Source organism: Bufo gargarizans, chromosome 2 (assembly GCF_014858855.1).
Source record: "Bufo gargarizans isolate SCDJY-AF-19 chromosome 2, ASM1485885v1, whole genome shotgun sequence".
NCBI classification, from domain to species: Eukaryota; Metazoa; Chordata; class Amphibia; order Anura; family Bufonidae; genus Bufo; species Bufo gargarizans.
Genome location: NC_058081.1, coordinates 93,848,341 through 93,861,555, shown reverse-complemented (window position 1 = coordinate 93,861,555; position 13,215 = coordinate 93,848,341). Strand labels below are relative to the sequence as shown.

The 13,215-nt window shown below is 41.0% G+C and overlaps 1 protein-coding gene across 1 annotated transcript in view; it reads right to left on the bottom strand.

The window, feature by feature from the left end:
• Positions 1-12,908, bottom strand: part of SLC4A5 (solute carrier family 4 member 5) — a 105,110-nt gene extending 92,202 nt beyond the window's left edge. The window contains exons 1-2 of the mRNA XM_044283126.1: positions 12,860-12,908; positions 12,584-12,775 (exon numbers count right to left, since the gene is read on the bottom strand). Coding sequence (XP_044139061.1) covers positions 12,584-12,775; positions 12,860-12,908 — 241 coding nt within the window. The remainder of the gene's footprint in view (positions 1-12,583; positions 12,776-12,859) is intronic.
• Between the last annotated feature and the right edge of the window lie 307 nt (positions 12,909-13,215).

Genomic DNA, 13,215 nt, shown 5'->3' with positions numbered 1-13,215 from the left:
GGGATATTCAACCAGCAATAACATCAGAAACTAATGATCAAATAAAACTGTAAAAAATTGTCCGCCAGCAAGGTACATAAAGATCTGATGATCCCAGCCTATCTGGTTTGGCTGAGGTAGTATTTTGTGCTGTTGGGACAGTATTTGGTTTTGCACTGGTATTGCTTTCACCACCTACTTCTGTTGCCCCGCATTCTGTCAATTTGGACCTGCCTACAACATAGGGCCATTTATTTTTAATTTTTTCCAGAGCCACTTTAAGTTTCAAGTCGGCCCCTGGTGATATGCAGTAGATTTATAACTATTTGTGATTATATAAGCTGGTAAGTATAATAATAGGATTCCATTGCTTGATTTTGGCTGATAATATGTATCATTTTTATTAGTATAATAATTGTAAAGCCAGCTTCACACTAGTGCCAAAAGTTCATCATATCCTGCATAGCCATAAAGGGCTGGAGCACTGCTGGGTCCCATTATATTCAATGGGCTCCTGCGGGGAAAGTGAATTGAAACTAGCCTTAAAAATATTGTGTCGTGTTGTATCATCACAGCAAAAACATTTTTACGACACTAACAAATGCTCCCCCACGACGCCCCTCACACTGAATATACTTACATGGCTCCCCACTCCGCTCCTGGTCCACGCACCGCCGCTGCTGCTTCTCCCTGTGTGCCGATGAAAAACATCTGATGTGGGGCAGCAAATGGCAGGTGGTGACGGGGACGAGCCTCCCTAGCATTGCACAGGCTGAAAATGCATCGGAGTTAGGTGAAGCTCGGCTACCACTAGCTCTGAGGATGTATCTCCTGTATGGTGTTTTTTTTCCACACAAAACCACAGCTGCACAATTAAAATAAACTGTGGGTGTTTAAACACAAACAAGGTACCACGGCTCTATTGCAGCACATGAAGTGGCATCACTGGATCCAGTTGGCCAGCAATCAGAACAAGTTTGTCCTCCTTTTGCCAGGTCTTCGTGGCAGCCAGGCTGCATCCACAACCAGTACAGTGTCCTTGTCATCGTCAGCATCGGTTAGGCTGGGTTCACATCACCGTTATGCATTCCGTCATTGTTTTCCGTCCTGCATAATGGAATCCAGACGGATACGTTATGCTTGACCATAGACTTCTATTATGATGGATCAAAATGGAATGTCTCTTAAAGGCTTCCGTTTTGACTTCAGTCTTATGGATTCCATTATTTTCCGTTATAACCATATTGTAACATGAAACAATAACGGAATGCATAACGGTGATGTGAACATGGCCTTACTTGTTCTACAGTCAGACTCCTTCTCCTCCGCTCTATTGTCAATCATCAATAATGGAATGCGTGATCAAAAAACTACTTTATGTGCTCATCAATCCAAATGTGAGCAAGCTGGACTCTCACCTGGTCAAGTTGCTGGTGGCGCAGTTGCTGTTGTACCACTTAGTTGTGGTAAATGTGGCGTACTTACGTGCCCTCCCCAAAATGTAATTCTCTGAAATGTAATTCTTCTCTATGCCATCATCCACAGTTTTTGCCATATCCCATCTGTTGGACTTCTGGCCACATTTAACAAAATTAATTCTTCTTAAAAATGGAATACTTCTGTATGCCATCAGTTGGACTTATTGCCAAGCAGGCATCCGTAAAGATTGTCTCGTCATTATTGAAATGTGGCCCATTTCCACGTGTTCATAAATTTTTTATTCTGCTTTATGTTATTCGTACTTCTACCCAGCTGTCCTTTTTTTTTCTAAATGACTGTGGCCTTTCCTGGCACATACTTTCCCTGACCCCATGGACTTCTGGGTGGGCAGATTGGAAGAGTGGCTGTAAGTGTCTCCTTTTGCTCTTGCTATACTGTCTTATCCAGCCTCCAGCATCATCTCAGAGAAGGTTTTCAGTGTGGCAAGTGTCATCCTTCTGAACAAGCAACCGTTTCATCTCACATTTAACATTTGTGTGTGTATAAATACAGGCAGGCATTCTGCTTTGTTAGTGCATCATTTTTTGGAATGTTGTGCAGAACAAGCCACTGTTTCTTCTGAAAGTAACATGTGTGTGTATAAACAGAGGCATCTGTTTTTAAACATACTGTTTGTTAACACCATAAACCATGTGTTTATCCATAGCTATATACAGTGCCTTGCAAAAGTATTCACCCGCTTGACTTTTTGGGATATTTTGGTACATTACAGCCTTAATTTCAATGTTTTGTTGATATGAATTTTATGTGATGGATCAGAACACAATAGTCTATATTGGTGAAGTGAAATGAGAAAAATATATAATTAAAACCATTGTTTAAAAATAGAAAACAGAAAATTGGCATGTGCGTATGTATTCACACCATTTGTTAGGAAGCCCATAAAAAGCTCTGGTGCAACCAATTACCTTCAGAAGTCCCATAATTAGTGAAATGATGTCCACCTGTGTGCAATCTAAGTCACATGATCTGTCATTACATATACACACCTTTTTTGAAAGGCCCCAGAGGCTGCAACACCTAAGCAAGAGGCATCAATAACAAAACACTGCCATGAAGACCAAGGAACTCTCCAAACAAGTAAGGGACAATGTTGTGAGAAGTACAAGTGAGGATTAGGTTATAAAAAAAATATCCAAATCGTTGATGATCCCCAGGAGCACCATCAAATCTATCATAACCAAATGGAAAGAACATGGCACAACAGCAAACCTGCCAAGCTCCAACTTGAAGGATCTGGGGCAGTTCTGCAAGGAGGAATGGGCAAAAGTCCCAGTGGTAAGATGTGGCAAGCTCATAGAGACTTATCCAAAGCGACTTGGAGCAGTGATTGCTGCAAAAGGTGGCTCTACAAAGTATTGACTTTAGGGGGGTGAATAGTTATGCACATTGACCTTTTCTATTATTTTGTCATATTTGTAAATTAAATGATGCCTATCCTCAAACAATCCATGTTAATTCTAGGTCGTGAGGAACAAAAAAAAAAAAAAAAGTCAAGAGGGGTGAATACTTTTGCAAGGCACTGTTCACCAGTGTCACTCTGCCATTATTTGCTACTGCTGTAACTGTGTTAAAGAGCCAAAGAGGATGGGGGAGGAAGGAGAAAGAGCAAAAATCTGTTAAAAAATAAAAAATAAGAGCTAACAACAAGATATAAAAATCTGAATCCTAGGATACTTAGAGTGTGATCTACAAATTTTCTAGATAATTAGAGCACCTTTCATTCATATGGAATCGATTTGGACCCAAATTGGACACAAAACGAATTTCAAGAAGTTTGCTCATCTGTACTTGTCAGTTTGGAGACCACTTTTGTACTTTTTTATTTTGCACTTATTTGTTTAATTGAACAGCAATTAATTCACCATTCACTTCACTCCTATTGGTTTTATATTTATTATATGCCTATACTAATATTTCATACAAACTTAATATGATTAGTGTTGAGCGAATCAAAGTCCACAACGGGGACTTCAATCCTATTTTCAGGATACATTCGATTTGCTGCAAAGCTGAATTTCCTTGTGCTTCGTGGTAGCGAAGGTTGTCTTTCTAACCTTTCTACTCTTATCAGTAATATTGGGGGCTTTACTGCTTTATTTGAGTGTTGCCGTCATCATGCCTGATTGCCTCATGTGCTGGGTCAGGAGGGAGTAGCGTAACGATGCACTCTCCTCCTCTACCTGCCCCAGCCCTCTGGCGTGAAGGCATGAACTGTTATCTCAAGCGCCAGATTGTAAGTCTAATTGTACATTTAGTGTCGGTGTAATTGTACTGACTGCATAAGGTAACGTTTATTTTTAGCCCACAGTGAATGCTGTCTAAGCAAAACCCAAATATCTATGGCGGAACACCATTTGTTTTTAAAATTCCACCCAAAAAAAATAAAAAAATTCCCTGTTTTTTACAGAATATTGTAAATGAATGGTGCCATTTAAAAATAAAACTTATCTTGCAAAAAGCTAGCCGTATTACAGTTACAGTATGTGAATGAGAACGTAAAAAGATCTGACCCTTAAAGGTGAGGAGGAGGTAGGAAAAAAATGAAAGAGGAAGGGGATACCCTCTTACATGTTAATACCATAGCATTTTAATGTTGATTTTCTTAATACACCCTATTAAAGGTAACAGTACATGTTTATAGAATAGGCAGCGTTCATCAAAATAAGACTCCTGCCTCTTTGACTTTACAAAAAGAAGAGTTGCACAATCAAGGAAATCTACATCAAAACCAAAGCTGCCAATCAACCATGCTCGTGTGATTCAATTAGGGTCAAAGTGGTCGAGTTTTGTGATGCAGTGTTCACTTCTAGAAGATCGGGGAGTGGGCAAGTGGTTATTTAACTGGAGATTGCCTCAATATTTACCGTACCCTACACGGATATATCCCAGATACAGAAGATTGTGGTGGAAATATGACCGCTATATGGATGATTTTCTCCATGAAGACAGTCTATAACATGTTTTAATGAAGACAGATATATATATATACAGACGTGGACAAAATTGTTGGTACCCTTTGGTCAATGAAAGAAAAAGTCACAATGGTCACAGAAATAACTTTAATCTGACAAAAGTAATAATAAATTAAAATTCTATAAATGTTAACCAATGAAAGTCAGACATTGTTTTTCAACCATGCTTCAACAGAATTATGTAAAAAAATAAACTCATGAAACAGGCATGGACAAAAATGATGGTACCCCTAACTTAATATTTTGTTGCGCAACCTTTTGAGGCAATCACTGCAATCAAACGCTTCCTGTAACTGTCAATGAGACATCTGCACCTCTCAGCAGGTATTTTGGCCCACTCCTCATGAGCAAACTGCTCCAGTTGTGTCCGGTTTGAAGGGTGCCTTTTCCAGACTGCATGTTTCAGCTCCTTCCAAAGATGCTCAATAGGATTGAGGTCAGGGCTCATAGAAGGCCACTTTAGAATAGTCCAATTTTTTCCTCTTAGCCATTCTTGGGTGTTTTTAGCGGTGTGTTTTGGGTCATTGTCCTGTTGCAAGACCCATGACCTGCGACTGAGACCAAGCTTTCTGACACTGGCTAGTACATTTCTCTCTAGAATTCCTTGATAGTCTTGAGATTTCATTGTACCCTGCACAGATTCAAGACACCCTGTGCCAGACGCAGCAAAGCAGCCCCAGAACATAACAGAGCCTCCTCCATGTTTCACAGTAGGGACAGTGTTCTTTTCTTGATATGCTTCATTTTTTCGTCTGTGAACATACAGCTGATGTGCCTTGGCAAAAACTTCGATTTTTGTCTCATCTGTCCACAGGACATTCTCCCAGAAGCTTTGTGGCTTGTCAACATGTAGTTTGGCATATTCCAGTCTTGCTTTTTTATGATTCGTTTTCAACAATGGTGTCCTCCTTGGTCGTCTCCCATGTAGTCCACTTTGGCTCAAACAACGACGGATGGTGCGATCTGACACTGATGTTCCTTGAGCATGAAGTTCACCTTGAATCTCTTTAGAAGTCTTTCTAGGCTCTTTTGTTACCATTCGGATTATCCGTCTCTTAGATTTGTCATCAATTTTCCTCCTGCGGCCACGTCCAGGGAGGTTGGCTACAGTCCCATGGATCTTAAACTTATGAATAATATGTGCAACTGTACTCACAGGAACATCTAGTTGCTTGGAGATGGTCTTATAGCCTTTACCTTTAACATGCTTGTCTATAATTTTCTTTCTGATCTCTTGAGACAGCTCTTTCCTTTGCTTCCTCTGGTCCATGTCGAGTGTGGTACACACCATATCACCAAACAACACAGTGATTACCTGGAGCCATATATATAGGCCCAATGGCTGATTACAAGGTTGTAGACACCTGTGATGCTAATTAGTGGACACACCTTGAATTAACATGTCCCTTTGGTCACATTATGTTCTGTGTTTTCTAGGGGTACCATCATTTTTGTCCATGCCTGTTTCATGAGTTTATTTTTTTACATAATTCTGTTGAAGCATGGTTGAAAAACAATGTCTGACTTTCATTGGTTAACATTTATAGAATTTTAATTTATTATTACTTTTGTCAGATTAAAGTTATTTCTGTGACCATTGTGACTTTTTCTTTCATTGACCAAAGGGTACCAACAATTTTGTCCACGTCTGTATATATATATATATATATATATGGATTGATATAGACAAACAGATAATAGATGTGAGATAGATAATACATATACAGGTGATTTATACAGGTACATTTATTTCAGTAATGCAACTTAAAAGGTGAAACTAACATATGAGAGACTCCTTACATGCAAAGCGAGATAATTCAAGCCTTTATTTCTTATAATTTGGATGATTATGGCTTACAGCTTATGAAACCCCAAAGTCACAATCTCAGGTCCCCTTTGCTCAGGGGGTATGGATTGATTAGCTGACTAGAGTGTGACACTTTGAGCCTAGAATATTGAACCTTTTCACAAATTCTAATTTTAAGCTGCATTATTAAAATTTCTTTTAATTTGCATTACTGAAATAAATGGACTTTTGCACGATATTCTAATTTTTAGAGTTTCACCTGTATATGAGATAGATACATATTTAGATAGATAATACACAGATAATATATACTGTAGATAGATAGGTAGATGTTCTCAGATCTTACCTGGAGGTGGTGCCTGCATGCTGGCCCTCTGTGCTCTTCTCTAGTGACTGAAGTTTCTGTACTTCAGCTACACAGCTTAGTGAGCAGATTACAGAAGGTTTCAAGTGCTTTACCATGGACAGGGGCTTTCAGAGAGTGAGGTCACAAAATCCTGTTTCCAGAGGTGATTTGACCCGAGCCTTAGTCAATGCAGTTTAGAGTTCTGTATTTCATATATGCAATTTAATAATGAACATTTTTAATATTTTTTGTGACCCTAATATTACATAAATTTCTTTTTTTTTATCATTACAGGCTGTTCTGCAACACTGTAAAATCAGTGTACCATCATAACTGACTTGTTACTTAGCAGCGAGGAGGATCCGTGGATGCAGATGGATTTGATGGTGTGGTTATGGACAGCTCTCTACATAATAGACCTCTTCTGGACTGTTGTCACCGATTGGGCCTTTTGGAGGGAACACTCGCTCCTGGATTTTGCAAGTTGTTTGATCACTTCCAGCCTGGAGACTGTACCATGGGTAATCATGATCCGGGTACCCTGAATTTAGAGGGTGACCAGTGACCCAGTTCAACTGCTAAGCCCTGTATTTACCAGTATCATTGTATTGGGGACTGTTCCCATGTGTCTGTGAAGTTACTTTGCAAACTGCATGTACAGACTGTTCCATTGCTATTGTTAACCATCAAGCCCTGTGTCTCGTCTGTGTGTGTGCAACCACCAAGCTTTGTGCCACAGTACTATTTGTAACCATGAAGTTTATGTGCTCTAAGACTATAATTGTATGCTTGTTGTCTAAATCTGTGTAAACTGCCATTCAACTTATACCTTGTCGAGTCCATGTGAGTCACTGTTCCACCCTCGAGTGGGACGCCGTAAAATGGTCATAGGCCATACGTTTCTACCTCTCTTACACCTGCATAGTCAGCAGGATGGCACATGTTAAACCACTGGGAAGTGTAACGGGGTGCTGGGATATTAAGTAAATTGTGATATGCCATGCTACGTTATGTTGCACTACACATAAGAAAGTATGTGATGAATATGATGGTAAGTATGCTTCATTCTGGTTTACAAACGCCACGTTTCCCTTTAAACAGCCGGGGTGCCGAGAGTTAGTGATCTGAAAATTATGATCTATCCTGACTCCTGAGGATAGCCCTTAAATATTGTGATCTTGGACAATCCTTCTAAGTTCAGGCTATTGTTATCAAAGTGCTGGAATATGCTTTTGAGGGAGTTGTATTAGATTAGAAAAGAGGGTCCACATACTTTTTCCCTGCAGGGAAATTTCCTGGTGGGCCGATGCCCAAGGGGGCGCTGAGCCCTCCTCACTGCCGCTGGCCAGGTACATAGTGAACTGATGCGCTCATCATTGATTAATGCTAGGAGCATCAGGTACTTATGGCTCCTGAATTCAACTCCTTAGAATGTTGATACAGTTGAATACTGCAGCTGAGGCAGCAGTATTCTGTGCTGCACTACAGTATTGCTGGCCCTGTCTACTTCTGTTATCCCTGACGACTAGTGTTGCCCCACCTCCATTCAGGTCCGACCCGCCTACAACATGGGGCTACTTTTTTTTTTTTTTCCAGTGCCACTTTAGGGTCTCAGTCTGTCCCTGTTAGGCCTCTTTCACACTTGCGTTGTCCGGATCCGGCGTGTACTCCACTTGCCGGAATTACACGCCAGATCAGGAAAAACGCAAGTGTACTGAAAGCATTTGAAGACGGATCCGTCTTCAAAATGCTTTCAGTGTTACTATGGCAGCCAGGACGCTATTAAAGTCCTGGTTGCCATAGTAGTAGTGGGGAGCGGGGGAGCAGTATACTTACCATCCGTGCGGCTCCCGAGGCGCTCCAGAATGACGTCAGAGCGCCCCATGCGCATGGATGACGTGCCATGCGATCACGTCATCAATGTGCGTGGGGCGCCCTGACGTCACTCTGGAGCGCCCCGGGAGCCGCACGGATGGTAAGTATACTGCTCCCCCGCTCCCCGCTACACTTTACCATGGCTGCCAGGACTTTAGCGTCCCGGCAGCCATGGTAACCACTCTAAAAAAGCTAAACGTCGGATCTGGCAATGCGCCGAAACGACGTTTAGCTTAAGGCCGGATACGGATCAATGCCTTTCACTGGGCATTAATTCCGGATCCGGCCTTGCGTCAAGTCTTCAGGATTTTTGGCCGGAGCAAAAAGCGCAGCATGCTGCGGTATTTTCTCCGGCCAATAAACGTTCCGGTCCTGAACTGAAGACATCCTGATGCATCCTGAACGGATTTCTCTCCATTCAGAATGCATTAGGATAAACTGATCAGGATTCTTCCGGCATAGAGCCCCGACGACGGAACTCTATGCCAGAAGACAAGAACGCAAGTGTGAAAGAGCCCTTAGTCCCATTTAAGGTGATTGAGCTGTAAGAAAAGCTTTTTTTTCATCTCACTTTTTTCTAATCTCATATATCTAAAAATATTTAGTTTTTTCAGCATTTTTAGAAAATTGTGGTAAAAAGAAACACAACACTACCACTATGTGTCATCACAGCCTTTTCATTTGCTCAGCATCTCCTCTGAGAAGCAGCTGGCTCAAAGAAGCAGAGAGATGCAAGACTGAGCATGTGTGTCCACCTCAACACATTTACTGAGGTGGACATAGAAAGCCTGTACAGCAGATGACGCTATAACATAATCTCAGGACTCAATAAATAAATAAATGTAAATACAAAAAATATAAGGGCTGGATGTAACTATGAACAATATTCTTTGTGGAGTAACCCCTTTGAAGCATAAAGTCGTCTCTGAATACCATTTTAGATTTGCACAGAGCCGCATGGCCAGCACTGGAAAGCTGAGGAGCTAAGGGGCACTAAGTGGCAAGGCCTCACCCCTTGATACGCTGAAGCTATCACTTGCATAAAGAACAAAACACTTTTTCACTTTTTCTGAAGAATGCCGCAAAAAATTTCAAAAGGAATTATAATCCCTTTATAATTTTTGTCAGCAGGATCAGCCCCACCAGGTAGTATAGGGTTGATCCTGATGACAGGTGCTCTTTAAGGGCTGTTCACATCTCTTTTTTTATGTACTTTAACATGAAAAAAATGTATACAAATGTATGCAATTTCAGAGATACGTCACTATGTTTTTAACGTACACGTCATTTTCAAAATGTCTGTATCCCTTTTCTTCGCAAGAATCAGTTTTTAGTGAAAACTTTACTTTTTCTTAGAAGAAAAAGGAGGGTCTAAAAACTGATGTCTAATGGATTTTCTTACATCAGATTACTGTACAGTACCTGACGTAGTAATGTCACTTCCCAGATACAGATTAATTTGACAAGATCTACTCTTATATTGACTTAACAAGAATGGCCAGCAGATTTCAGCTCTGAAGCCTGCAGACTTATGAATGCAGTTCCGGGCTATAGTACAGTCTTTAATTCAGGACTATCCATTCAGGATATCCATTTTAACCTGATGAAGGGGACTTGCAATTCCCCGAAATGCGTTGTTTTTCTCATGCGCACCTTTTAAATTTAATAAAGAAATTTTTGTTACCATACAAAGATCGACCAAAGTGGGGTATTGAAGCGCCGAAGCAGGAATCTGTTTCTTTTTGATTCAGGATGAGTACGAGATAAATAATGCAATGTATTTACAAAGTTACTCACCTTTTTATGTAGATTCGTTATATATGTAGCTGTAAAAGGGTGTCTGAAGATGAAAATCGTAAATATAGAAAACATTATGGCAGCTCTCCGGTCCTAGGCGAGCACAACTCACTGTGTGGTGGTCAACAGGACCAATGTGTATGTGGCAGAACTGATGCCTAGCATTATGCCTGGGCACCATTATGGTTTTAAAAGGCATCTGTCAACCCTTTTTTGGCCTATCTACAGCAATACATGCGTACTACTGCAGATAAGACCACTATTTATTATTTTCTTACTTGCCCCTGGTTCCCCCACTATCAGCACTCAAAGCTGCACTGAAATACAGTCAGGACTGCTGTGCTGTTCTAACATAATAGAGAGGACTCATTCATGCGCAGCAGTCCTGACTATGTATTTCAGTGCAGAACTGACAGTGGGAGAATGGGGGCAGTAGGAAAATAAAAAAATATTGAATTGGACTCCATAATTGCAGTACTATGCATGCATTACTGTAGATAATGGTCCAAAAATGGGTTAAAAGATTCCCTCTAAAAGGGTTTAAAAAACCACTTCTAAGTTAATAAAGGGGTCCTTTGTTCACACTCCTCACATGGTGGTCAGAGTACATAGCATCTACAAGGAGCAGCTCACACTGCGATGGAGCCGACTTGTCCTGCTTACACAGACAGCGCAAAGATTTGAAAGGACTGCATAAAATACTCAAAGGGGTTGTCCCACAAATAATAGTCTACAGTTTTCAAATCATCACCTGGATCTGAATACTTTTGTAATTGCATTTAATTAAAAATATGGCAAAGCCACTGAGTTATTCAATAAAATGTATCTTTATAGCGCCACCTGCCGTTTGTTTTTCCCCCTTATTTCTTTGTCCGGCTCCTTGAGATTGCCGCACATGTTCAGTTTAGGGTCCATTCACACGTCCGTTGTTTCTTTCCTGATCTGTTCCGTTTTTTGCGGAACAGATCTGGACCCATTCATTTTCAATGGGTCCTGAAAAAAATCGGACATTGTGCTGTCCGATTTTTTTCAGGACCCATTGAAAATGAATGGGTCCAGATCTGGTCCAGATCTGTTCCGCAAAAAACGGAACAGATCAGGAAAGAAACAACGGACGTGTGAATGGACCCTTAGGCTGTATTCACACGTCCGCAATGTGTTTTGCGGATACACGGAGACACGGATCCGCAAAACACGGAAAGCGGCAATGTGCTTTCCGCATTTTGCGGACCGCACATTGCCAACATAATAGAATATGCCTGTTCTTGTCCGCAATTGCGGACAAGAATAGGACATATTCTATTTTTTTGCGGAAACGGAAGCACGGATGCGGAAGTTTGGATCCGCAAATGTGGATGCGGACAGCACATTCCGTCCCCATAGAGAATGAATGGGTCCGCACCCTTTCCGCAAAATTGCGGAAAGGATGCGGAAACATTTTGCGGACGTGTGAATGGAGCCTTAATCTTTCAAATGCCTCCTGACTGTCCTGAGCTGTGATAGGGCGAAAGCTATAGCAGAAAGGACACACTCCCTGAGCTGCAGCAGAAAAGACACTCCCTTTGAGAAGCCATCTTGAAATATAAATCTAGCAGAGCAATGAATGGGGAGATCTCTGGATCCATGTGAGGTACAGGGCTGGTTCTAGCTTTGTTAGAAAGAGACTGTCATGTCCTATATGATCTCTGATTTTCATTTTTTACATAAGTCATGGGATAACCCCTTTAATTTCTCTTGTTGTGATGCAGCAGGTGAATTGAATGTGCACTGCTAGGGTTCCCCCCAGATTACATCTGGTTGCTGGAGTCCCCTTGCAAGGTGGCACTTCGTGGTCAGATTATTGTCAAGGAACCCTTCTAGGACAAAGTGCTTTTTGCCTCTTTAAATGGCAAGAAAGCCCCCAAAATGGTTTTTATTATGGTTCAGATTAATAGAATATCATTAGGAGTGAATCGCGAGAGATCGACCTCTGGGACCCCTACTACTAATCATGAGCATGTAGAGGCAGTGATGTTTAAGTAGACCGTATTTTTTATATTTGCACAGTTTTTCTCTTGTCTATTAATTGTGTCTGCTACTACATCTGAGCCTTATTTGCTGGAAATGGGCCCGGCTAATAGATTGACAAACTATGAAGGACTTGAGACTCCCCATAAGCAGTCAGACCCTTCCCATGGTGTGCCATAAGAGTTGGGAAGGGTGGGCTCCCATAGAGGCTAGCACACAGGGCACATTCCAACATAATGCCAACCAGTATTGATTGATTATACCCTTATTTTCGCTTCCTTCCAGTTAATCACTTACTGGTTCTGCTGATGTTATAGTTCTCATTGTCATAGTTGAGTCTTCCTCCTTCATCAGTATCTGAGTGTTCACCCCTGCTATAGTGCTTCTCATTTTCACTGCTCCTATCCCGGCTGGACAAAGACCTTCTTCGCCGTCTTTTTCTTCTGTAACTCCGTGGAGCTGGCACTCCAATGTAGATAGAGTGGTAATCTGGAGAGATGCCAGAGCAGAATTGTAAATCACCAATAGCAGCCATCAATATACCATTTACCTAATATAATTCTGTACTCATACCTTCTTCATCCTCATATCTCTTCCTGGAGCTGCCAATATCATCATCCATTGTATCTAAAATGCTAAAATGAGAAAACACATTAGGCTTGATGGAATTATGTCTAACTAAATAGTTTACCGTGTAGGAAGAGAAACCCCAATGTACAGTTATCGTATCATAGTGAATTTACAGTAATACATTTATGGTATAGTGAGAGAGTTTTGATGGAAGATGGCAGCCACATTGGAAACAGGAAGAAAACTGTTGCCATAGAAAGTATTTAGCTTAAAGTGAGTGCTGTTTTTACATTTCTGGAGGTAATATATCTTAGTTTTTGTCCTGATATGTCTATGCAGGGGATTTGAAAATTCCAGTT